The 26,718-nt window shown below is 36.1% G+C and overlaps 1 protein-coding gene across 4 annotated transcripts in view; it reads left to right on the top strand.

The window, feature by feature from the left end:
- The window catches only part of PARN (poly(A)-specific ribonuclease), a 60,167-nt gene extending 33,756 nt beyond the window's left edge, over positions 1 to 26,411 (top strand). For 3 of the 4 annotated variants that reach the window (XM_063345021.1, XM_063345022.1, XM_063345019.1), the window contains 4 exons: positions 135 to 209; positions 16,033 to 16,222; positions 23,010 to 23,203; positions 25,460 to 26,410. In XM_063345021.1, coding sequence (XP_063201091.1) covers positions 135 to 209; positions 16,033 to 16,222; positions 23,010 to 23,203; positions 25,460 to 25,512 — 512 coding nt within the window. In that variant the 3' untranslated portion in view covers positions 25,513 to 26,410. Of the gene's footprint in view, positions 1 to 134; positions 210 to 16,032; positions 16,223 to 23,009; positions 23,204 to 25,459 lie in introns of all 4 variants that reach the window. The other variant, XM_063345020.1, reaches the window with a different exon arrangement.
- Positions 26,412 to 26,718: the final 307 nt, after the last annotated feature.

Genomic DNA, 26,718 nt, shown 5'->3' on the forward strand with positions numbered 1-26,718 from the left:
CCTTTACAGGGGACAAAAGCCTTCTCAGCTGAAGTTACTCTTAGTTGACTATCTTCTTTCATGTCATGGCACATCAGATAAAATCTGTGACTAAGCCTAAGATAAAAATAGTCATAATAATTTCTTTTTTCTAGGTAACATTCAGGTTTCGTGGATTGATGATACATCAGCATTTGTATCACTGAGCCAGCCAGAACAAGTACAAATAGGTAAGTGTTTCTGAACTTACTTCAGCATCAAGACTTTACTTCAACCAGCTCCTGTAAAATGCTCTGAGCCAACAGTCTGTGGTTCTAATGGCAAAGCTACGGACTTGGTTCAGATGCTATAGGAGGAACTAAACTTTTATAGTACCAGCATGTGTTGCAGCAAAGACAACAAGCCCAAACTGGACTTGATTGAGTTTTGGATTTCGTTCTGTGAGTCTCTAAGTGCCTGAACCTGTAGGTAGAGTAATGCTAGTTTCTTCACTTGATGCAGTATTTATTGAGGTAATTTACCATTACATTGCACAAAGCGGAGCTATCAAAGACTTTTATGGTCTTTGCCCTCAGATATCCTTTGGACTGATGTACATGTTTGGTTTGGGTTTACAAGTGGAAAGCCTTTTGGTGTACTGTAGAACACGTGCAAAATAATAGTCTCCTAACAGTCTGGACTGCTAATGTGTCTACAGTTTGTGTACTAATAATATGCAATCTCTCCAGACCTTAATTTTTTTTTTTAATTTTCATTTGAACTTTTGAGCTTAGCTTTGAAAAAAGTTCATGGAAGTATACATGTTTAACTTTTTTTTTTTTTCTTGAAAGTTGATTGGGTTTGGTTGGTTGTTTTTTTTAATATACTGGTTCTTGGTTTGGATTTTAGAAGAGGGATTGGTTTAAAGAAAAAAAAATTGTGCGTGATTACATAAATACTCCTAGTGAACCCACATTCCTAATTCATGTAATTGGGACAGATAGCAATATTGTACTATTTACAATTGTTCAAGGTACTCTAGAAGGAACCCTTTCCAGTAAAAGAAGCTGACTGAAAGCATAGAGCAAAACATTATGTAGGTATCATAAGAAAAATATGGAATAAGTAAAAATGTACTCTGAGCTGTGCAATCACAAATGATACGTTTGTGAAGTAGCAACTTAATTGAAGCGTCTGAAGCTTTTTATTTCAGACCTGATTAATCTTATTCAGAGTTTGGTCTCCATGTATGAGGTATAGGCTGAGAAAAAATTGAATAAAGGGTTAGAATTGTTCTACCTTTTTGTCTTTCCAAGAGGATTTATCTTTGTGGTGAAATGCAACAAAGTTGTGTGTTCTGCTTTTTAGTTCAGATGCCCTGATGTACAAAATATTTATAGGTCATTGTAAGTTTATATATCTACAACTTTTTTCAAGCTGATTGCTTATTTCTCTGAGTGAGACTTGCAAGACTTTTTCAATAAAAAACATGTGGTTTATGCCATTTCATAAGCTGAAAGCCTTCCTGGATGCTGCTACAGTAACTTACCGGCTTCTATCACCTCAGTCGCTTGCCTTTCTCTGAATGCTTGGCATACACATTCACCACCATTCTTTTTTTCTTTTTAAATTTTTATTTTTTGTTACATCAACTACATATTGTGGAAAGAACTGAATGTCTGCAGATTATTTAAACTGAATCTTTCTGGCACTGCTTTGTGTGTGTGGTTTTTTTTATGCTTTGACAAACTGTGAGGCTTGTTCTGTGGCCTGCATGCTAGGAAACAATTATTTGTTTGAAAGCTGAGGTGATTATAGTCTTTCATAGATTTTTATGAAATCAGGTTAGTAAAATCTCCTATACTGAAAGCAGTCAGCTGACCAAGCTGATAAACTATATCAACCTCAGTTACCAAAAACCTGTGCAATTTTTACTGTAAAATTGCTTAACCCTCTTGTTTTTTTTTTCCTGTAATAAATACTTCATAAAATCAATTCTGTTGTTCTATTTCCTGATCTTAAATTCTTTAATAAACTGCTTTGGCAATAAAAGTCACTATTTGTACTTGTGATTTAGTGAGCTGTGTTTAAGTGAAGAACCTAGGAAAAACTAATTATGTGGCCTGGGTTTTAACCTGTTTATATAAATATGTCTGCATCTTCTGGACTATATAAAAAGCCTTGGAGAACTGTCAAACAATATGATCCAATGCAAGATGTTGCTGCAGACATACGTTTATGCTTACCTCTTAAAGATGTTTCTGGCTTTAAGCTGGTATTAATATGTGTTCTTAACAAAGCACACATGTGCAACAAAAACATTTATGGAAAAGAAATTGATTGAGAACATGAAGGGTGTGTGGAAGTTTCCCTGTATTGATGAGGTGGTCGGACTTGCATCATACGATAGTCTGAACACTTAAAAAATATCCAGACTTGTTTTGCATGCTTTTAGTAAAGGATTGTGTGGGGAAAAGCTATGAAAATAGGATCAATTTTGGAGTAATCTCAATGTTAACTGATTCTAGATCTTCCAAATTTTTTTTTTTTTAAAGTCAGTTCAGATCTGGGAGGTGTCTTTATTTTTCAGATGCAGCAGCAATTCACATACTGACTGTTTGGCTGAACTAATCTAAAGTTACAGAATTGAACAGCAGATCATTTAAAGACTGATCTGCAGTCATGCCTTGAAGTGTACATAGGATAACCAGTTGATGAATCTGTCTCTTTTCTTAAAAACTTTTCTCCAATGCCTTTTTATTTTGTTCAGCCTTGTAGGTGTTAAAACAGAATTTGAAACATGTGATTTGTCCATATTACTAGTTTCGTGTAGCTGTATCTAAGGGTTGTATTGAAATTGTGATGGTCTTGTGTCCTAAATACGGGGAGGGTTTTCCATGCTGCTTTGAAAAGTTTTGCTTTTTGAGATTAATTTTTACCTGATTAAAAAAAAGGAGGGGAAGGTTGGAGGAGAGAATTTTGTTTTTCTTCAAGTTGTCTTTCACATTTCAGATAAATAATTAATTTTCATACTTTACATCAAACAAACGACAGATCTCTTAAAATGTCACACTTTGTATAAGCTGTTGTATGCTGTTTCTGTTGTTTCTAACTCTCCTGGCTTCACGTATTTTAAATGGGCTAAAAACTTGTTCATCTGCACCCTGGGAATATGTTGGATTTCTCATGTTAATATGAATAGAAATCCATTTTGAATATGTAGGTAATAAAACATATCTGTTCATTCCCCGGTGCCCTTTAAAACAGTGTTCCTGAGTTATGGAATGTCATGGATGGTAACCATTAAGACCTAGTCAAAAACTGATTGATAAAACATTGGGCCATATGCTTTTCTGTTTAAACAGTATAAATCTGATTAGCTGAATTAAACTAATGAGTAGCTCTTCAAATTTCACATGGTAATCAGTAGTGTGCATGTGGCCAGGAAGAATGCACATTCCAATTTTTTAATTGTTAAAGTGTTACCCTGAAGGACCTATGAATCTTTGCATAGTATAAAAAGACTTGTTCCCTCTTCCACTTACTTCCCTCTGAAAATAATAAGTAGGGGAAAGGGCAGTATTTTTATAGGCAATTTTGGAGCTGCTCATATGTTTCAAACTGAATACAGCATGCTTAAAACACATGAAACAGAAACCTCGGGAAATAAGAAGCAAATCCCTTAACCTTCTCATTTTGCTGCTTGTAATGATGTCCAAGAATCTTCATTTTATTTGGTTATTCATGCGACTCGCATATTGGCAGACTCTCTAATTTAGTATGAGTAGAAAAGGCTTGTTCGTGTATAAAATCATTACAATTAGAACACAAACTTCAGCTTGAAGTGGAAGCTGCATCAAGACAAAATGTTAGTTAACCATTTCATAACCACCACGCAGTTCGGTGCCGGCCCTGTCTGTCTGTGCAAGTTGTCCCTGCATGTTTAGTGGGGGAGGATGGTTATGGGGCTCTATGTCAGTTATCGCTGCTGAACTGCTATGTTGTCATGTTAAAGCCAATAACGAGTTTGTGGAAGCGGTGATTTAACTGGCTCTAATTTGTGACTTCTTGCAATATGCTGTCCTGTAAACTGATTTCCAAGTTACAAGCACCTGAAAACAATAATGGACAATAAACACAGTCTGTTTTCTGTTGAGGTTTGCTGTTCGAGGCAGGTAATGAATAAGAATTTGTTAAATGGTTGATTTTCCTTTAGTTGGACATCTGTGAGACAGAACTTAATGTTGCCAAACTGTACTTCACGTGGTCTCAGCAAATGTGGAGCACGTGTTTTTTGAGTGTGTGACAAAAGATAAAGCAGTGTGCGCTCTTACAACTGATAAATGCAAGAAACTTCAGAATGAATTTTTGGTGTACAACTTCTGGCTCCTAAGACTTTCAGCTTGCTAGATAAGCTTGCTTTTGGATGCTGTTCAGCTTCATATATTTATAAAGTTGGCTTTTCATCTGGAAAGGTTAGTATGAAATAAGTACTATTTCAATGCTTCTTGACTTACTGGGGTCTAGACTTCATACAAATAGTCTGGAAATGTGGGGAAGATGGGAGAGACTTCAGCTTGTCTTAACTTTAAAGTAGACACATTATTTTACTTCAATTAATTAATTGATGCAACCTGAAGTATTTCAGTGTTTCAACCATTTCAGTATCTCGCCATTCTGGGCAGTTAACTAGTTTGTGAGTCCTCAGTTAATGCTTTGTATCAATGATAAGCTCTTGTTATTCATGGTTTTATTGAATTTTGTTGCCAGCCAACTTTCTGTGACTATTTAGGTCACTGGTCTAAGAAGAACATAGATGCACTCTGAAGGCAAGGTTTCTTTAGATGTCTTTGTGCTTGTGGAGTCTTTATGGGCCATCTAAACTGTACTCTTAAAAATTACTGTTACTTAAGGGTGGGTTAATTTCTAAAACGAGGGAAAAGTCTTAAGTCAGATTTTTAATATGCTTGAAAGTGAAATTGGGTTTCTGTTCTGAGACATTTGACATAGTTATATGTTAATGAAAATAATGGGTAAGTTTATCGGTGGTACTTCAAAAATATACCTGATTTATTTTCCCTTAGCAGCTGACTCTTGCTCTTAATTCTCCTTACCTAAGGCTTAGGTGCAGTTTGATAACATTTATATACTGATTATGAGCAACTTCTGCAGTATTTGAAGACCACTGGACTTAAAAGTAATTTTAACTTGAGAATCTTCCTGAGAATTTTTTTCTCGCTGTTTTAAAATACAATAAATACACTTAACCTGAAATTTTAAATACATGTGAAAAGCAACTGCTTGTCATAAATGGCAAGCATTGAAATAATGTTAAGTTGTTCCATGTGTTAGTGCCCCGATACATGAGCTCATATAGAATTTACTGTGTGCAAGATATCTCCTTCCTCTAGGCATTGAGTAGACTAATGTATTTAGACAGCAGGGGAGCAATGGACTAAAGCAGGTGCAGCAGCTGAAGTTGTGATGGCCTTTCAATGATTCTTGTTTAAATCATTAATCTTTCTGAACTTGTGAGTTTCTGAGACAGGGATGGACTTTATGGTTTATTGGTGTTTTTTAAGGTTTACTATAGAGCCTTCTATCTAGCATGAATGCTTACCACCACAATTTAAAAATATACATTTGTATTTTGAGATTGTGTTCCTGTCAGTCTCTTCTCACTGCATTTGGGGAAATGGCATGTAGTAGATAGTGTGTTACCCAGATTCTTTGGAAAGTTATATTTCACATGGCAGTGTTCTCAGCAATAAGATAGTGTGAAATTCATGTCAGATACATACTCTGGGCAGGAAACTTCCTTAATGTAGACCAAGGAAGCAGGAGCCATACTGCATCATGTCGCATCTCAGCCATTACTCTTGTTTTACTTTTTCTTTGAATTATGTGCAGTCTCAAACAGTTTCTCTATGTTTGTGGGTTTTTTTAATTTTTTTTTTCTACCCTCCCCGCTGCCCCCCCCCCCCCCCCTCAAATTTGCCGTTGTTAGGATCTACAAGGTTTTGATGTTTAGGAAAGCTTTGTTTAAATTTTGCATCAGTGGCTTAGTATTTCTCATGTTAATTTTTGAGTGGCTTGAATTCTTGTGCTGCATCAAAATGGCATTTAAGATGAGACTAACTAATAGTTGTAATAATTATAGTAAGATACCATCATTTTGCAGATGTGTGCTTTTAAATTATTTTCACGCAGTTGAATTTTTTAAAAACATACATTACCTTGAAACTGCATATAGTTTTTCAAAAGTTCGTAATCATTTGTTATACGCGCCTGTATGCTGTGTAAGGACTTGAATGAAATGGTTTCACTAGGAAGACCTGAACAGTTAGTCCGTACGTTTTGCACTTCCCATGGTTAATAAGGGTTATCAAAATGGAAAAGTTAAAGATTTAGTTTTATTTGCGGTGCCATTTTATGTGGAGACAGTATCAACACATTTTTTTGATGCAGTATTGAATATATTAATTCTGGCAATGGGTGCAATCATTCCTGTAGCAAGTTGTATCTGATGGGTGAACTCATTACCTGCATAGTTCTTTTTGAAGCACCCAACATGTGGAGCATCAATAGGCATTTCAGTTGAAAATGTCTGTATTAATCTTGAACAGTCTTCTGGACAGCACTGCTATGAGGATGTCTCCAAGCTCAGGTCACTAGTTCTTGTGCTGAAGTTCTGAACAAGTATCAGAAATGTCATCAGATTTTGCAGGACTGTGCTTCCTGCAACTGCTCAGCCTTACCTGAAATGTTTAATTTGCTGCTATTAAAATATAGGTAACGGTTTGTGCCAGTCTTAATCCTTCATGTTTACATAAAGGAGCTGAATCTTTCCCCACTCCAACAGTGAGCTTTCACTGCTTTTCTTTTGCTGGTTCTGTGTCCAGAAAAAATAATAAAGGAAAATTCCTGCTGGTTTAGTGAGGTGAACTGGCTCATCAGCAGGTCAATAAACACCAGAAACACTGTAAAGAAGGAGGGCATGGGACCAGGTGGCTTGGAGCAGGAGCTAAGGAGCAGGGAATGGGATTCTCCCATTTGGTAACAAGCTGTTAGATGAAATCAGCTGTCTAGCCAGACTGTGGGTTCCGTTTCTTTCCAAAAAGTCTTTTAGATCTGAGCATTCTGTGCTTTGAGTAATAATAGACATTGAGACCTTCTGTCTGACTAGAAAGGAAGTGTTCTGTACGTTTTACTCATTTACTTTGTAGATTAATGGATCTGAACGCTTTACTGTACTCCTGGAAATTAAAATTCTCCAGTGTTGATTTAAAAGCATTTCTGTACGAGTAAGTGCAGGGTATGAGATGTGATGAATTTCTACTTATGTTGTTCAGCCATCTTGACTACAACAAGAAAATTAATTGCTGGTTGATACATTCTAGTAATGATTTTACAGTGGAACCTGTGGTATAAATCACATGACAGACAGCTATTTTACAATTTTCAGCATTAGCTATGCAGAATAAACAGGCCTGTATAGACTTGCCTTCAGGCACCTGCAGCCATATTTTTTCTCATCACTTAAAAAGACAAAACAAAAAAACCCCTGTGCCCTGTAAGTTTGAATATAGTAGGTTTCTTCTTAATATAATGTTTGACTACCTTTTAATTTGATTTGGATTTTTTGAAATGGGTTATATATTTCACAGCCTTTTTTTTCAGTTGCTGAGGTATTTAAACAGGGTGCAAAGGTTAAGTAGCTTGAATTCTTTCAGTAATTAAAAACCTGCATCTTTAAGAAATTTAAAATCCTTCATAACAATCCGCATACATGTGCATAGCGTGAAGTGTCTCAGTGGACTATACTTATCATCTGTGTTCTTTGTTGAGAGAAATTTTTTGAGTTTAAAACATTGCCTAAGGATCCTTCCTCTTTCTCTTTGTACTGGCATTTTTCTTTCTTCTGTAAAACCATTTCCTTTCAGATCACCTGTTCATTTTCCCATTTTTTCTAAAATGGAGCATCAAAGACTTATTCTGGTTTGCTTTCTGTCTAATTTGCCATCCTCCTTTGCAAGGTGAACAGCTGCTTTGTCACCACATTGATCCTACTTTGGATTCAGAAGCCAAAAGAGATGACAATCTTTGTAAGACAGTCTGTTTTAAAAGTCTATTTTAGAATCTGTATAGGCACCTTCTGCTATCTTGGGCTAATACAGGAGAGGAAAACAGAGAGGGATGGTCAGCACCATGTACAAATTAGAGTTTCAGTTTTGATACAACCTGCAGATAGTTGCTATTATCAAATATAATTCAGAGACTATGGATCCTTCAAGTTGTTAAATTACTTTTCTCTATCATACTCTAGTACAAAAATTCTTTGGAGCAAGAAAATACATCTTCACCAGCCTTAATTTGTGTTTCTATGCAGTCAGTATGCAGGTTGTGAAAATAGGTATGGAATTAACTAACCAAGTTAATATATTTTGTAACTTCAAAAAATGTTGTCCTAGCATAGTGATTTGTCCTTGAACATTTTGTACTTAATTCTGTATCTATGTCTCAGAACAAAGGTGGTTTTTACAAAGTTAAGATTTTCTTCATGGACACCAAAGAATAATGTAGTATTTTATCTCAGGGTTTTTTTTTCCTGTTGTTTGTTTTATTTTAGTAAATGTAATTCAGGTGATTTCGAAGAATTATATATATATTATTTTTTTTTAGAGTAGTTTGAACAGGTGGTCTATGTTGGTCAAGTTGATAAAATCTCAAGTTCTGTAACAAAATGTTGAGACTTGGCACTGTTAAAATACAGTACCTTCCAGTCTGTGTAATGTTTGGGCAACTGAGGAGGAGCAATGCATATACAGAAGTTTAATAAATTCCCTTGGGAAAGGGGGGGGAAACAGGCTTGTTAAATAATAGAAAACTTGTTGAACACACATATTTTATGATTGAATGCTACAACTGATACTAAGAGATTTGAGACTTTCTAATAGTTACATTAAGGATGCTTCCCTTATCACTGAATAAAAGACCGAATAAATCATTCTGCTGATCTCTGAGACGGTCAACTGTTGTTATATTTCTGGAAGTATGTTGACTAAGTAAATAGCTTTTAACTTCTTCAGGGCTTTTGACTTTTTCTAAGTGATGTTGGGATCTAAAATTACACTGCATTGTAGGTTTCAAACAATTAGGTTCTGACTTCCAAATGGCTAAATGATTTTTATCAGTAAAATAAATTGTAAGTGAATTTTAATTACCTCCTGACCTTAGGGCAAACTAAGACTTTCCCTTCAAGATGCTTCAGTGCAGGATGATCATAGAGGATCTTCCATGAGATCTTGATACCTTGTTTTATTTAATTCTCTACTTTCCCCTCCCACCCCCCAATAAACTGTTTGCAGGGAGAGGTTTTTTCTTCTCTTTAACCTTTCTTGAGGACAAGGATCTTGAGAAGCACACTGATGAAGTGTCACTTCATTCAGCAACACTGGGCAAGTCTGCTGTAGTTACCTTGGCATGTGCAAAAGGGTTTTGATGCAGTAGCACAGCTATTATGGAAAATGGAAAGCAGGCGGTCAGGCTTTCTGTAGCTGAATTAGCAGTTACTTTTGACTCTCTTCAGTCACAATCGAAATATTTGTTTGACTCTATTAGAAGGAGACCTGTGCAGGAAAACTATTTTCAGGATAAGGTTTCATCTCAATAGAAGATTTAGGAAAGGGTATGCTGAATACATCCAACTCAAGAAAAATTGCTGCCTTGATAGTGTGGGTTGATGACCAAGGCTTTAAAGAATCCTGTCTGTCATATCTAGGTGTCTTACCCTGATAAATTAATGAGGCCTTAGAGAGTAAGAGTTTTGAGAGTAACAGTGTTAGATGGGTTTACACTCCTAAAAATCCACTGTGCTCTTCAGCTGATTGGTGATGAGTTGATGTGAGCATTCCAGATTAAAAAAATTAAAAAAAAAAAAAAACAAAAACACAAACAAACAAACCAAAAAAACAAAAAAAAAACCCAACCACAAACAAAATCCAGCACTTTAAAAGCAGGATTTAAGAAACATTCAGGTCTTTCTGTTGAAATACAAATGAATTGGAATTCTTCTGATCTGCTAACAGTTTTGCTTTTTTTTTTTTCATAACCAGACTTGAGAAAATGGTCTAATCCACTACACTTACTTGTTTTTTTTAAATTATACTTTTGCAAGGGCTAAGAGTAACATACTACATAGGGCAGTTATTCCGAGGATCACTTCTTTACTGCTAAAGAAACATACTGGTTTTATAGTCTTCTAGATTCTTCTACATGCCTGTGATATTTTGAAAATCCCTGAATAATGCAATAAAGTAGCCAGCTAGTTTAGAACTTCATTCTTTGTATGTACTGGGAGAGAAGAGAGCACAGAGATTGTGAGGTTGAATCTGCGCTATTTTTCTCTATTTGCGTGAGTACCATTCCTAATTAACTCTGGGGTACTACATGGACTTACTCCAAGTGAAGAAACATTAAGAAAGAACACTAAATACAGTAATTTATTGGTAGGAGTCAGTATAGCCTGCCTCCTTCCTAATCCTAAAGATTGCTCATAGTTTTAAAAAAAATGATCATTCAGTCTGGTGGGGGAGGAAGAGCTGTGCCAGTGTTGTCCTTGTTCTTTAGTGTTCTTTGTTTTGGCTTTCAAACTGGATTATTTTAAGAAAAAAAAATAATGGTAATGTAATAATTTTTGTAATATGTTTTTGTTTGCCTGTTTGGGGTATGCTGGTCCTTCTTGGAGGTGGACCAAGGTTTCATTTCACCAAGGTTTTTTGTAGTGCTACACAGACCAGCGCATGGTTCCAGCCCCGTTGTCAGCTCTGCTTCCTTGTTTTAGGCAAGGGATGGCCAAGGAACTAGTGAATAGGGATGGGATTGAGAACTAATTTGTTTACGTGTTCGGATAGAGCAAAGAGGCTGTGATTGGACCAGGTTTAGAAATTAAACTGGTTTGACTCTAAAGAAAAATGCTTTTGACAAGGACTACCCTGCATGAAAAAAACCAACTGGGATAAAGAACCAGAAATGGATAATGGGGTGTGGCTTCATTAAATTGGGGAAAACTGGTGCCTAATGGTAACAGAGACAAACAATTGAAAAAAGGAGGTAGGAGTATGGTCTTGCCAGAGAAAATAGGAAACAGTGAGTTTAATATTGAAGAATATTTAGGATTATGATAGATTGCAAGACAAATATGAGGTAAAGACACACCTAGAAAAGACTGAACTGGGAAAAAGACAAATTGGAGAGGGTAGGATAAGAGCAGAAATCAGCAGAAATGATGGCTAATTAGCTCTTTCTGAGAGAAGCCAACAGAGTGTGCCCGATGCTTTTTATATTGAGTCAACACTAGCAACTATCAGTAACTTTCATAATTCTAGTGAGAGAGGCTGGAGAAATGCATATAAAATTTCTGGTCCAACTAATTAGTCACAGAATCATAGAATTGCTGAGGTGGGAAGGGACCTTTAAGATCATCGAGTCCAACCTTTAACCTACCCTGACAAAAGCCACTTCTAAACCATGTCCCTAAGTGCCCCATCTACCCTTTTTTTTAAACACCTCCAGGGATGGTGAATCCACCACCTCCCTGGGCAGCCTATTCCAATGTTTAATAACCCTTTCAGTGAAAAAATGTTTCCTAATATCCAATCTAAACCTCCCCTGATGTAACTTGAACCCGTTTCCTCTCGTCCTATCACTTGTCACCAGGGAGAAGAGGTCAGCCCCCATCTCTCTACAACCTCCTTTCAGGTAGTTGGAGAGGGTGATAAGGTCTCCCCTCAGCCTCCTCTTTTCCAGGCTAAACAACCCCAGCTCCCTCAGTTGTTCTTCATAAGGTTTGTCCTCCAGACCCCTCACCAGCTTTGTAGCCCTTCTCTGGACACGCTCCAACACCTCAATGTCCCTCTTGTAGCGAGGGGCCCAAAACTGAACGCAGTACTCGAGGTGGGGCCTCACCAGTGCCGAGTACAGGGGGATGATCACTCCCCTAGTCCAGCTCACCACACTATTCCTGATACAGGCTAGGATGCTGTTGGCCTTCTTGGCCACCTGGGCACACTGCTGGCTCATATTCAGCCGGCTGTCAACCAACACCCCCAGCTCCTTTTCTGCCAGGCTGCTTTCGAGCCACTCTGCCCCAATCCTGTAGCGCTGCATGGGGTTGTTGTGACCCAAGTGCAGGACCTGGCACTTGGCCTTGTTGAACCTCATACCATTGGCCTCAGCCCATTGGTCCAGCCTGTCCAGATCCCTCTGCAGAGCCAAGCTACCCTCAAGCAGATCAACACGCCCGCCCAGTTTAGTGTCATCTGCGAACTTACTGAGGGTGCATTCGATCCCTTCATCCAGATCATTGATAAAGATATTAAAGAGAACCAGCCCCAGCACCGAGCCCTGGCGGACACCACTTGTGACTGGACACCAACTGGATTTAACTCCATTTACCACCACTCTCTGGGCACGGCCATCCAGCCAGTTTTTTACCCAGCGAAGAGTACACCTGTCCAGGCCACGAGCAGCCAGTTTCTCCAGGAGAATGCTGTGGGAAACAGGGTCAAAAGCTTTGCAAAAATCTAAGTAGATAACATCCACAGCTTTTCCCTCATCCACTAAGTGGGTCACCTTATCATAGAAGGATATTAGGTTTGATAGGCATGACCTGCCCTTCACAAACCCATGCTGACTGGGCCTGATCACCCTCTTCTTCTGCATGTGCCGCGTAATGTGTGTAAGAGTGGGATGCCTTGCAGCAGAAATAGTGTAGGTATGCTTAAAGGTCTGAAAACCGCCTATAGGCTTAAAAAAATAATTAATATTGCAATGCCAATTTTGCTAATATTTAACATATTATAGGTGAATTATGCCTATCCATTGATAAAGTTCCTGGCCATGTGATCACATGCAGTTTCTTTTGGAGAATTTTGATTTATGACTTCTCTGGGAATATGTTAATACATTTGCTGTGTAGGAACCCAACCCTGATTGAACGCTCTGTGTAGTGGACAATTTAATTCCATTTAGGTTAATTTAAAAGATACCCTCTAATTTGGGATGTTGAATCTTTACTTCCGGTTTCTGTTTATAAAATAGGCTCTGCTTCAGCTGATGAGCTTTACTTTGAAACACTGGACGATGCCATGATGAAAAAAGTGCACATGCAAACTTCTGATTTTTTAAAATGGAACGTGAATAGCCCTAGAAGTCAGTAAGGCAGGCTGTGGAACCATACAATGACTAGTGAGAAAAAAACAAAATACTGAATTAGCTACTCACAAATTGAACACTGTCGATCCGACTGAGGCATCCATCCCATGTTTTAATTAGTACATGATCAGATAAGACTAACACAGCATCTATACAGAGGTTCCTTTAAGACTTCACAGGTGAATTTTTACTTTAGTATTTTATAAACTTGAGCGTTCAGTATTGCAGCCTTAATCTCTGTAGTTCTGTGTATTTATTTTATTTATATATTGTTGGGTTTTTACCTACACAGTTCACTTAAAAAATTGTCTATTTATTAAGAGACTAAAGGCTGTCAGTGGCCATCTGTCAGGATTCTGCTCTGCATAAGAGCAAGGACTTGGTGAAAGAGTATCTTTGTACACATTCCTCTTGGATCGCTCAACATCAGTCAGCCTGTTGAACAGCTTGCCTAGTAACTAGGGAAGATGCCATCCTCTAGAAATGTTTTTCCTAAAATAACATGCAATTACTATTATACTACTATAAAACAGAAACTTAACTTTATGGCTGCAACTAGCGTAATGAAATGCAGCCATGGGGTCTTGGTTACTAGGTCAGGTTTCTCACAGAAAGATTTGTCTTCTCTCTTATCAAATAAATAAGTAAATCAACCCCCCTAAGTTCTCTTTAGTTTGTTAGAATTCACAAAGCATTCTAGCAATGCTATTGGCGATGCAGAGCGATGTAACTGCATTCTATTGGCAATGCAGAGCAATGTAACTGTATTTGCTTTGTTTGGCAATGTGGACATCATTTAGCAAAAAAGCATCAGAGAAAATGTATTTTAAACTTTTACAGGGAGCTGCTCTTCAGTTCAAAACCATGCAAGATTGATTTATCAGTGTGGCTTCATAGAATTCTCCATATGCCTTCATTTCAGTTGTTCAATGCATGAAGCAATATATTCAGCATATAACTTTTAACGTTACATATATGTATGTACTTGTGTGTGCATGTGTAATATGAATGGGTTGCTGCAAAATATAGGCTTTATCTCAGGAAAGTGGAGTTGTTTTTGTTCAAAAATATTGACTCTTACACAGGTTTATTTTAAAATTATCTTTAGGCTGCATAAGGATGATTTTTTTTTTTTTCCCCCCCTTAAATACAGGCCGGGTTTGTCAGGGAATTAAATGGAAGAGCCATAACTTTGTCTCTTAGTTTATAGCAAAACAAATAATGTGAAATGGTTATTGTGTTTTAACAAATCACTATTTATCAGGTGGTCCATGGTAACTATGTGCTTGATTTTAGCAAGTAAAAACATACTTGAGTTTAACTAAACAAATTTTACCCTGAGGAATGTCGGCTGGCATGCAGTAACTCCAGTGAACATTATTAATTCATTCATGATGCCTGCACCATAACTTCATGGGCAATAAATACACTCCTAATTCTTACAAACAGATCCTGTAACTTCACAGTTCAAAACAAGGTATGCATAACATCTCTTTGGTTAGCGCAACAATCTCACGAGGCTATTAATCATAATGGCTGGTATCTATTCTTGGGATTAAAATTAAATATACAAAGCTGTTGCCCAGTTTTATGTACGTTTGGAGGACTTTGCAGAAGCAGCATCTATGTGCTGTGACTGGTATTATGGATAATTCATTTCACTGTAGCATAGCCAATGTGCAGAACAGATGATTTATTTGGAAAGAGGAAAAAAAACTAATCCACCCATCTTCCTCATTTTTTATGAATTGTGATGCTGGAGCTTGCTATTTCTAGTGTTTGGGCTAGAGTTAATACAGAATACCTGTATTCAAGATGACAACACTTCAACTAGAATCAGAAAGTTGGATACACAGCTGAATTTTTTACAAGAAGACTGGAAGTACATAATAAAATCAGGATTTTGTCTCCATTACAATTATGGTATTTTAAAATGCGCAGTCCAAGTACATGAAAAACAGTCTGGGTTGGGGTTTTTTTTATATTTAAACTGGTTTACTGGTTGGTTTACAATACTTCCTTTCAGTGAGTTAGGCTGAAAACAGCAGAGGACACCAGTTGACAGTCAGTTTAATTTGCTGATTCATCTGTTACAGTGATGGCTTCAGGCCAGAGCTTGGCTTGCAGACTAAAGGCTGAGAGCTGTGAAGATGCTGGGATTTGAAGGAATGTTGGTAAATTGTTGCTGAGTGAAGGCAGTGAAAGTTTTTTCTTTATTTTTGAAGTTATTCTAATTTTGCATTGACAGAAATCCTTCTACCTTGAACTTCGGTCTTTTATAGTTAAAAGAAGACCAAACATGAGAAAGATACAAGGATGGAACAGCTGGATATTAGCTAAGTGCTGCTTCCACGGGTATCTTGTGCAACCAAAAATGCAGCTCAAATAAGCTTATGTTTCACAGCAATCAAACAGAATTTTGGCAGAGGCTTTGCAAATGTCGTCTTTTCCTGGCAGAGTTGCAAAATAAACCTGCTGGGTTAAGTAATGAGACTAAAAGGGAAAAAATCCAGGAAATCTTTTCTTGCCAACAAGCAATCTGGAAGAGGGTTACAACTGAAGAATTGATGGTTTCTAATTTGAAAGAAAAGTCTTAAGTAGATTTAACCCTTTTTGTATGAAGTCTGACTCTGAGAAGAGTTTTGAATATCCAATTCAAACATTACCATGTGAATTTAGGAGAGTACAGCATTTTCTTTTTTTTATTTTTTCTGATGACTAACAATGGAACTAGAAATTGTTCATGTGAACAGAACAAATAGCTCACTGCCTTCTGCTATTCAAAATACGTTATTTCAGGAGAGGACGTGCTGGCATTTAACAGTGTTTTGTATGTAACATCACTCTTCTTCCCCCTAGCTGTAAACACCAGCAGGTATGCTGAAAGTTATAGGATCCAGACATATGCAGAATATGTTGAGAAAAAACATGAAGAAAAACAAGCAAAGAGAAAATGTACAGAAGATAGTTGGAAGGAGATGGAGAGAAAGCGGTTAAAAACTCAATGCACACCTTACGTTTCCCCGAGTCGATACTACTGTGTTAACAGGTGAGACTTTTCCTGCATTGCCAACTCTTATTTTTATTGCATTTTTATTAAAAGACTAGCAATTTTCAGGTAGTTCTTAACCAATAGGCGACTTTTTTTTTGGTGCACATTTCTTTACATGTAAATCAGTAGTGGTACATCAGCTGTCACAAGATCATAGGTAAAGGAGCAGAGATAATTTGCTCACAAACATGTTTAGACAAATTTTTAAAATATTGGGATTTTGAGGGCAGGTCAAATCGCAGCTTCTGAGCTTGATGTAGCAGCACCATTTCTTATAACCAAAATAAAAGAATTATTTTCTTTATTCATTTGACACCTTTGAATGGGTTGTGTCATCTGGAAACTTAGCTGTCATCTTATAACCTTGTAAAGGCTGTCTTGGTTTTTGGATGTCTTTTCCATGGTGATAATACTGCCACAGAGAAGGCTATAAATTACCATCTTGAGCAGTCCTGACGAAGTTTTCCTTGTGCTTGAGAAACAGGAAAGCAAACGATAACGTTTGCATGGCTTTTTAAGGTTTTGGAGTAAAACTTAAAAAAAAAAAAAAGTTTTAGTTCATTATTTAAGGAAAAAATTAAGGCAGGAGATGCACGTTTTGGTTCTGGTACAGTATATTGCTGTGTGTACAACTTGTTCTATTTTTACCCCCTCTCATTACTGACAGGTTTTGGATATATGATGGTAAGAGGAGGCTTCTTTTTGTTATCTGTGTAGCTGTGAATGGGAAGGGTCTTTTAATATTAATAAAATTATATAATTAACCTATCAAGGTATTGCTATTCTTAACCACCACCCTACCCCCTGATTCTATCAGTTCTATGTAAAAATAAGTTCCAGTCCAGTGGAGTGCACGAGTTAAATGTAAGGTCGTGTTTTGGGGGTGTGTTTTTGTTAGTTTTCTTGTTTTGTTCTGTTTTGGGTTTTTTTTCCCCTGGGTAGACAGACCAAATGAAATGGTAATAAAACAAACACTGAGGTCTTTCTGCTTTATCTTTCTTGGGAATGCTGTGATAAGTTCTAGCTCTCATATCTTCCTATAAATGTTATTTGTCATGTAACAAATACACTAAACTTGTTCTGTTCTCACTTACATGAGCTTATGATTTGCCTGCTTTGCAAAATTAATTTTTTGTCTAGTTGTCAAATTTTCATGGCTTTTGTCATGGTGGGAATGCTAAATGTGTTAGACGTGTTTGGTCCTTAAAACCCATATGGATGAACTTGGTGATAAAATCCGTATCCAATGAAGCAAGTTTAATTGAACTATTGTGCTTAGGAAAAGTTGGGAGTGCATGCTGTGAAGAGATGAGGAGCATTAAAGATTGTCCTGGCACTAGTTTACATGTGGCTAAGGTTTAGGTCTATAACTAAGTCTGTATTAAATAGTGTGAAAAAACTTATCACATTGTGAGTCTACTGCAAAGAAATACGAAGTCCTAGTTTTGTTTCTACTAAGGGACATATCTCTCCTCAATGAACGTTGGGGTTTTGGTATCTCACAGATACTAGACAGATGGTAAGAGTGGCAGCTTATGGTTTGAACCATAGACAACTTACTCTTTTAAGATATATTTTGGAAAACAGTAAATGCGGAACGCTGATCTGTTGTCTCGCAAAGAAGTTTGACTGCGGCAAATGTATTAATTTGGAAAATTGCTGAATAAAATTTTCAGTTAATTCTTTCCTTAGAATTATGATACACTGCAATGAGTTGTATGCCTAAGCACTTAATCTTCTTGAGAATTTTTAATCTATTTTATCTAGTGTTGTAAAATTCTACAAGAAGCAGCATTGTTTTTAGATGGTCAGCACTTTGATAGCCTTAGATTGCAGCCTTTATTTTGTTGATAGAACTTCCTTTGTAATTGATGTTCGTGAATTTTTGTTCTGTCATTATTCCATTAATAAACTGATTTGTTTCTGTCCCAAATTCCCTTTGATGCAGGTCTTCTGACACGTTTTTCTTAATTTTATTTTTATTTGTTACCAGTTAGATTGTGTTCTCCTATCAACTAATATTTTGTGTTTCCTCATAAGTGTAATCTGGGTAGGTATAACATGGAACTGCAAATTTTGTGGTCTTTCAGTTCACTTAGGATGAAAATTTTCCTTTTGTTTCTAGACAAAGATATCTCAAATATATTTATTTAGATTTTTATATATTATTATATAATTTTTATATAAAATAGAACATAAATATTTATATGAAGCAATCAGGACAAGTATATGTGTATATTTGTCCAGATTAACTGGAATCATATATAGTTGAGCACTCAATACTGTGATGTGTCTAGCAGCTGATCTCTTATAATAGCTTCATGATACCACATCCTTTATTTATTTATTATTTAAAAAGCTTACTGCACCAGTTTCTGCCAGGGAGCACAGCTGCAGAATAGCTGTTCCTCTCCATGATGACAGTATATCCTGGCTACTTTTTCATTCAGTAATGATGTTGCTGGGTATTTCTTGTAAGGAACTTTTGTCTTAAATTGACAGATTGACAAGTATGTAACAAAGATTCTTTAATTCCTGTCTCACTAAAAAAAAAGAACTACAGTCCCATATTCTAGAGGAACTACTCTTCCGAAAATATAGTGTAATAGTATTAATAGCAGTCACAAGGTAAAATCACTTATAGTTAACATATACCCCTTGCATATAACTTATTACTGCTGTTAGATATCAAAATTTATTTTAATGGCAATATGCCTAATTATTAATGTTAGATGGAGAAGTAGAAGAGAAACTGATGCATTTGACAAAGTAGTTAATAGGATCCCCTTTTCTAAAGCTGTTCACTAATCAGAATACACTTTTGAAAAGGATGGATCATGGTCTCTTGTATATTATACAGTACCGGCGACATTGTGCTTAGCAAATGACTGCCTGCCGGTTCTGCCATGACTGTTAAATGCATGTATTTAATATTGTTTCCTTAGCAAAACAGTGTTAAACCATAGCATGAAAAATAAGGTATGTTCTGTGTAAAAGTAGATACCCTGCTCTACTTGTAGTTACTTACTCTAATTTTCCTGAATCATCTAGGAATGAGTAAAATAAAATAAGGCCAATAGCAAATTACTTAAACTAGTATGAAGTACAGGAAAGCGATACGTCATTTTGCCTTACAAGTTCTCTAGCTAAAAGTAGGAGTTCTGCATCTTCTGTCAAGTCAGGGTGCTGTTTGTAGCACGGCTTCCTTGAATGTGTTTATTTTGCTGAAGATAGTCTGTCTCATTTTTGAAACGTTCATGTATTTCTGCTGATGATTCTTGTGATTTTTATAAAATGGTTGTTTATAGTGGTTTATTACGAAATAAATGATAAGAATTGGGGAAAGCTGAGTCATTAAAGATATGCGTAATAAATATTGCAAGCAAATTATTATAGCATTCCAGTATTCTTGTGTTATTTCAGGAGATTTCCCCTGCTCTTAATTTGAAATGACTGATTTTAATGATGGGTCAGTAACTACTTCCCCCGCCCTCAATGTTGTTCAAAGTGGGAAGAAAACTCAGGGTTTATTTTTTCATTTAAATGAAATTTACTTGAAGTTGGAGGCCTGTATGTATCCAGGCCAATTCAAGATGCTCTGTGGTGATGAAGTAAGTGGCCCCTTTAGATGTGGGACATGCTTTTCCAAAACAGAAAATGTTTAATGCTACATATTGGTAATTTTTTTCCCACCTTTAGCCCCCTTCCACTTGCTGATTCTTTCAAAATAATTACCATAGTACTAGTTGAGTTGCTGCTATTTAGTAGCTGAAATGACATTCCAAAGTTCATGGGCAGTTTAATCAGGTGGAGTCTGTGTTCTTTCTAGCAGTAGTGATGTATACTTCCTCCATATCCTGTTGATTCATCTAGTACTAACGTTGCTAGTCATACTACTGGAATGTAACAAAAATACTTATTCTTTGTTGATCAGGATTGTACTTAATTGGAATAGAAGTTGAGAATAAAATCTAGATTTTCTGTTTCTACCGCTTTCCTCCAGTGGCATTCATCCTTGTCAGGTTTGCCTGTGGGCTGGCATTAAAACAGGTCAACAGAAGGGAGAGGCTGAGGAAGCACTGGCTGATGTGAAAGCTATATTGTGTTCATACATTGCCAGCTGGCAATGTATGATAGGCTTTTCTTGTGGTTTTTGTTTTTGTAGTCATCCATTGTCTGTTCCCTGCCTCCCCCCCTCCCCCCGCCCAGGGGAAAAAAAAAAAACAACAAAACAACAAACCCAAACCAAACCCAACTTGGCTAGTAATTTTATTTAAAAAATTAGAGCAATCTCCATTTCAATATAAAAAAGAAAATTCAGAAACTTCTTAAATATATATGTTTTTTAAAAGCCTCACCAAAACAAATAACACCCCCCAAAAACAATCAAACAACAAAAAAATCTTGCCTGGATAACTGTTGTATATGTGTGTTTTGAAACCTACGTGCTACATTTGTTAATGGGTGATGTAAGTCTCTGCCTCTAAATGGCTCCGTATCCAAACAGTTAAGGATCCTAAACAAGTATATCTGAATTGGACAATTAATGATAGCTATTAATTTGTTCGGTTCTTCAACTTTGTTCAGTTGTTTCTCAACAGACTAAGGAAATTGACACAGAAATATGGACATATTCCAAAATAGCTGGTATAATTAGAAAACTGAACTTTTCTCTGAGTAATGCTCTAACTTGTATATACAACCACAGTGATTTGCAGCTATTGCTAAGTGAATAAATAATGTTGCTGTAGTCCTTGAATCTTATTTTAAGTCAAAGAGGAGTAAGGCACATAAAAATAAACCCTTAGCCATCTATAATCCATGCAATCAAGTAATAAATGTCGAATAAAATTAATATTTTTGGGAGAAAGGAAGAAGGCAACAGTTCTTGATTATAAAATATCTATATTTTAGATTTTGTGCTGCTAGTTTTTTGAGGTTTTTTTTTCCTTCAGGTATCTGCAAGAAGAACAGAAGGCCTAAAATTAATTTTTATTTTGTACTTCAGTACACAGCTAAATATGCACTGAAGGTCAAGAACTTTTTTCTCTATTTGCAATAACTTCTCAAGAGTCTAAGTTGAAAAAAAATAAATGCAGCCATAAGACCTTTCAAAATGGGAACTTCTTCCTACAGTAAGTGAAAGTTCCCTTCTAAGAGCCAAGTGCTCATAATATGTCCAGGAAATCCCGGGATCATAATTTATGGCTCATGAGTTTTTCTTCCTTATGTATTTTTCAGAATATCTTTCCCAAAAATAGCATTCTTATAAACTTTTCTAAAGAGCTTTTTAAAAAGACCTTTTTTCTTTGCAAACCTAGTTTTTGCCTGTTTCACAATATTGAAGTGTGTATGTAGGATAAACAGTTCTGTCCAGCTTTTTGGCTTATATCTTTTTATTGATGGTAGTTGCAGTGTGACTCGAAATGATGATTTGTAAGAAATCATGCAAGAAGGCCTTCTGTGTATGAAGGTTTAGAGGAAAAGCCAGCTATTCATCAAAGTAAACGGTGTTTGTGCTCCTAAAGTGGAAGTAAGAGCATGAAGCGTAATCATATGTTTCATGTTTGTTTATTGCCTTTGGACATCCCAGAAAGAGTCTGTTTTAAATTGCAAAATGTTCAGCTGAAAAAATTCCATTTCAAAGCCAAAACTATACAGCCAAATTTAACAGTCCTTTAGCTGAAACCTTATTGAAACATCAAAATTCCCTGCTATTACTGATTAGAAAGAAAAAATAAAATAGCTTGTAAAGCTTTGTTCTGTCATTCTGTATTAATTTTTATTTAAAGAAAAGAATAGAACAGAACATGGCTTAGATGCATATAGCTATTTTGTGTAGTTCTTAATGACAAACTAAAGGTTTTTAAATCTACAACTACCTTTTTTCAATTGTTTATTCTAAAAGAGCATTAAAATAGATATTTAAGTAGCTGATATTAATATATCTAGAAGAAGGAGGAACTTATTTTTTTAAATAGCTGCTTTGCTAGTGCATATTTTCTTCTACTCATGCTAATTTGATTTTTAACATTGCCACTTGGCTTTCAAGGAAACTTAACAATAGCATTCCAGTTGAATGAAAATCTATGCAGGTTTATTTCAATGTATGCTGAATGAAATGGAGCTCTAAGTTCATCTTCATGCTGTATTAGTCAGGCTTCATTCAAATACTACCTATGCTATGCTAGTACATTTTTTTGTGCTTTTTATTTTACCAGCCCATTGGATGGCAGGACTCTTCACTTTAAGGCCTGATTTAAAGGGTATTTTTATATGGAGCTTCATGGTTTTTCTCTACCTTATGTAACAGAAATGCTTTTAAAACTGCATATAGTTCCAGGAGCGGACATGAAGTTAGCATGTAGAATCCTTCAATATCAAGGTGTGTGTTTGAGGCTTAACAGTTGTATACAAGTTAGTGTCTATTGAGAATGCTTTAGAAGAGCTTTCATAACTAGGAGAATAAAAAATAAAATTAGGAAGGGATAGAGAACAGCTTTAATTACATTTGAATGGAGCGATCTCATCAGAATAGCAGCTAAGCCTGAGACATCTATAGTACAAAGAATTAATACCTTCATCTATGTAAGATTGGGTTGGATAGCCAACTTAAGGAATTTTATAGTTAAGTCAGGTCTTCCAGATAACATAATTTCATGGTACACCACTTACTACAGTTTATTCTACTGCCTTCATAAGCATTTAATTGATGTACAACAGCTAGTACCTGTGTAATAGTTATTCTTGACTCGTACATAATCGTGTTTCTTCTACGTTTCAGTTTTACAGGTACCACTACAGTGGGAAAGAGAAGCATGAGTCCTATTCAGGAAGAAACTGGTTCTGATGATATGGAAGAGGGAGACAGCCAAGATTCAGAATATGATCAGACAGACTCCTGCGCAGACTCCCTTCCAGATGGTAAGAAGAGAGCCAGAAAGTTCAAAAAGATCAAGACAGAACAAGTTCCAGCAGGTAAGCGCAATGTTAGTGTGCGTGGTTTTCTGTTCTGTTTGGAATTACCCTAGGCCTGAACAGAACTGAAGTTGTTTCCTTGAATGTCTTAACTTTTCTCTACTTCTATGAATGTAATGTAATAAGTCACTGTTATAAGTTATTTTGCAGTAAGTTATTTAAACTGAAGATTGCATCATACAAAAATTGTAAAAATAAAACCCCCCAAAATACCAAATTCAAAAACTAAAAAAAAAAAACCCCACCATGAACAAACAGAACCCCACCTGAGACCAACCAAAGAAAGCTGAATGTAGTTCATATCTTACTTGCTTACTTTCTTCCTTAAAATAAAGCTCTTTGAATATTTGTAGCTATTCTTAGCTTCTTTTTTTTTTTTAATGCAACCTCCTCGTTAAGGTACCCGATATGTTTTGCATATTGTAAGCAAAATTGAAGGAATTCTTGAAGTAGGATTCTAGAGTAGATTTCCCTGTTAATTCGTACTTTACAACGAAATGTAAGTTTAATTTAATATGAACATTTTCCCTGAAGCTTGAATGGATGGAGTCATGGCATAATTGCATGCACATAGCTTGACTTTCCAGATGTGTGTCATTAGACAACCTCTGTTGCTTGCAAATGAGTCCAGTTTTAATAAACCTACCTGCTGACCTAAAAGCTAATATATGTGCCCTTTTAATTAGCACTTTAAGACTATATATCCTAAGAATATTGTACTAACATCCCTTATTTACAGTTATTTGTGAGATAAGATATTTCTGAAAGTTGAGAAAACATTGGGATTTCTCAGCCTGGTCAGAATATTATTTACCTCTACAATTAAGCCAAAACTTTGACAGTCTACCTGCCTGCCCTTCACTATCACTCTGGCACACCTCTCGCCACAGTGCTGTTTCAGGTTGAGTGCAATTTGACCCAGTCAGACTGCTGGTTTATATCTCCTGGTATAAGTAACTTGTCTGCAACTGCAGTGAAACCCTTTCCTCTCCAGAACACTTTCTGAGAATGTGTCGACTTTCTGAGACACCTCAGTGAAAGAGGAGTAAGCTGCTGGACAGGTGCTGATCTACTGGGCTTTTAAACTAATGCAGGCCTTTTTGCTTTCTGGGTGCTTTGCATTGATGAATCACTTAGCTGTGTGTTTTTTTTCTGATAACACTTGGCAAGATGGTAATGAAAAGTGAGTGTGTCTAAAATCCCTTCCAAATGTTTTAGATGGGTGGATCATAGTCACCCTGAACAGTTCTTGCAGTCTGCCACATGTTCTGAGTAAGCCTTTGCTTATTTGAAAGGCTTAGTGGACTGTGAGCAGATGATTCCCATTTCATAGACTACGAGTTGTTGAAGCTTGAGGGATCTCACTTTCAGGAGATGCAGATTTTGAAATGTAGAAGAAAGTGTCAAATTGTGGATTTAACCAGGTGGTAAAATGTTTTTCTTTTATGTATCTTGTAAATTTTCTTTTTGAATCTAGTTTAGAACTCACAATGTAGTGCTTGAAAGATCAGCAGTGTTTCTAATACAAATTATAAACCCAAATACTCTCTCTCTTTCTTCTAAAACCTGTTTTGATGTAGGCATTAGTATCGGCAATGTTCTGTGTGGTGTTTGTAACCATAGCCTTTATTGTTCTTCATTGGGTTGAAGACTTTTCACCTACCATTGACGTAAGGGGATTTTTGCAGACTTTAATACATATTTTTTAGCCAAAGTACCTTGAACTGTATGTCTGACTAAACAGAGGCAGGTGACAATCAGATAACTTAAGTTTCACCTATTATTTTTGCTATGTTGTGTGAGTTATTGCAGCCTGTACAAGAAAAAAGTAATTAAATAACCCTAGGTAACATGAACTTAAACCTCAAAAGATTTTATTTTTATTGATCTATTTATTGTTGATTCTATTTCAACTTTTGTTAGTAATTTCTTGCAGAAATGGATTAGACTATATTAAAAAATTAAGTCATGTCTTAATTATTGGTCATCTGGAGCACTGCCGGTCTTGAAGTATACTCAAATATTAATATTAATAGTTAAGACTTCATTTCAATATCTGCTCTAGCAGATAAACTGTCTCTTCGTTTCCCTTTGTAAATATTGACTTGCCAGTAATGTATCTAGAGCCTCACTCTAGAGGAGAAAATGTCTTTGTATGCTCTGAAAGAATCAAAATATTCTTGATTTAATTTTTATTCCTTTCAGTATTTGCATATTGAAATCTTTAATCTATTGTTCTGTGACACTCTCTTTTAGGAACTCTCACAAGTAGTTCCACTGGAATTTTTGAAGTCCCTGAAACATGGTAGGAAACAACTGCCTTAACAAGTGGAATTGATTGAAAGCAGTTGCGAGAATACACCTCTTGGAAGCCATACTTTATTTAAATAAAGTGGTGTTAACAAAGCAGTATGTGTCCTGAAAATCAGTTTAATTATTTTAAACTGTTTATTGAACAATCACTGTCAATTTTACTTGTGTGTATATTAACTAGTATATGATTTGTTGTTGACCATGTGAAACCCTTGCTGTCGTAAATGATGTTAGATTTAAGAAGCAAGACTAAATGTATTTTTGTCACCTACTTTGGCATGCTGGCTATGAAATGTACAAAAAGAACTGGCACTCTATGATTTCGTGCTAGGCTGTTTACTGTGCTTGAGGGGAGTTACCACAAATCTCCTAATCTTTAGCTACTTTTTCAGGCAATATCAATATGCCGTCAGCATTCTTGAAACAGGTAGAACTGCAATTTCTCATATTGCTTTCTACCAGTTACTTTATCTGGAAATCTTTTTTAGTTTTCCATTCTCTACCCCCCACCCTCTGTGCAGCCAGTATTCATCTAAATACCAACTTTACACCTACCTTTCAAAAACCTATAACTTATAAGTGTCTCAAACATTGATTTCCTGGTGGGAGGTAGTTTTTCTTTGTTTTCACATCTATTGCTGTTTACACTCTTAAGTCTTTATCTGTTTCTTCCCTCCTCCTTCCCCAGCCTGTGGGGTTTTTGTAAAAATGTTTTTGGTACCTGTGACAAACCTGCTAACTGCACCAGCCCTTTACTTGTTTAAAAAAGGATCTGCATTGTTAGATTTCAGAAAATGTTTGATATTTAACATTTTTGTATCATGGAAATAAAACCAAAAAATGTATTTCCATAAAATGAAAATTAAAGACATTTTCGTAGGAACTGGTTTGTTTTTATTTATTAGCTTCTGAAATGTTTTCAATGAACATAATGTAACAATGTTTTTGTCAGCCTGTGATTAGCAGACCCTTGTGGTCCATGGACTACTTTCAAGATATTCGTGAAATGTAACAAAGAAAGGCAAGTCTGTTGTCGTAAGATTTAAATTGCTATGCATTTCCCTTGGAGGGGGTAAAAAAAAGAATGGAGTTCTGCAAATCAGCAAGTACAAAGCCATTGCTGTGGAAGACTGGAATATTAAGAAGGCTTCATCAGATTGTATTTACGTTGGAGTGGGAATCGCTGTCATGTAAACAAGGCA

The sequence above is a fragment of the Chroicocephalus ridibundus genome, chromosome 8 (assembly GCF_963924245.1).
Source record: "Chroicocephalus ridibundus chromosome 8, bChrRid1.1, whole genome shotgun sequence".
NCBI classification, from domain to species: Eukaryota; Metazoa; Chordata; class Aves; order Charadriiformes; family Laridae; genus Chroicocephalus; species Chroicocephalus ridibundus.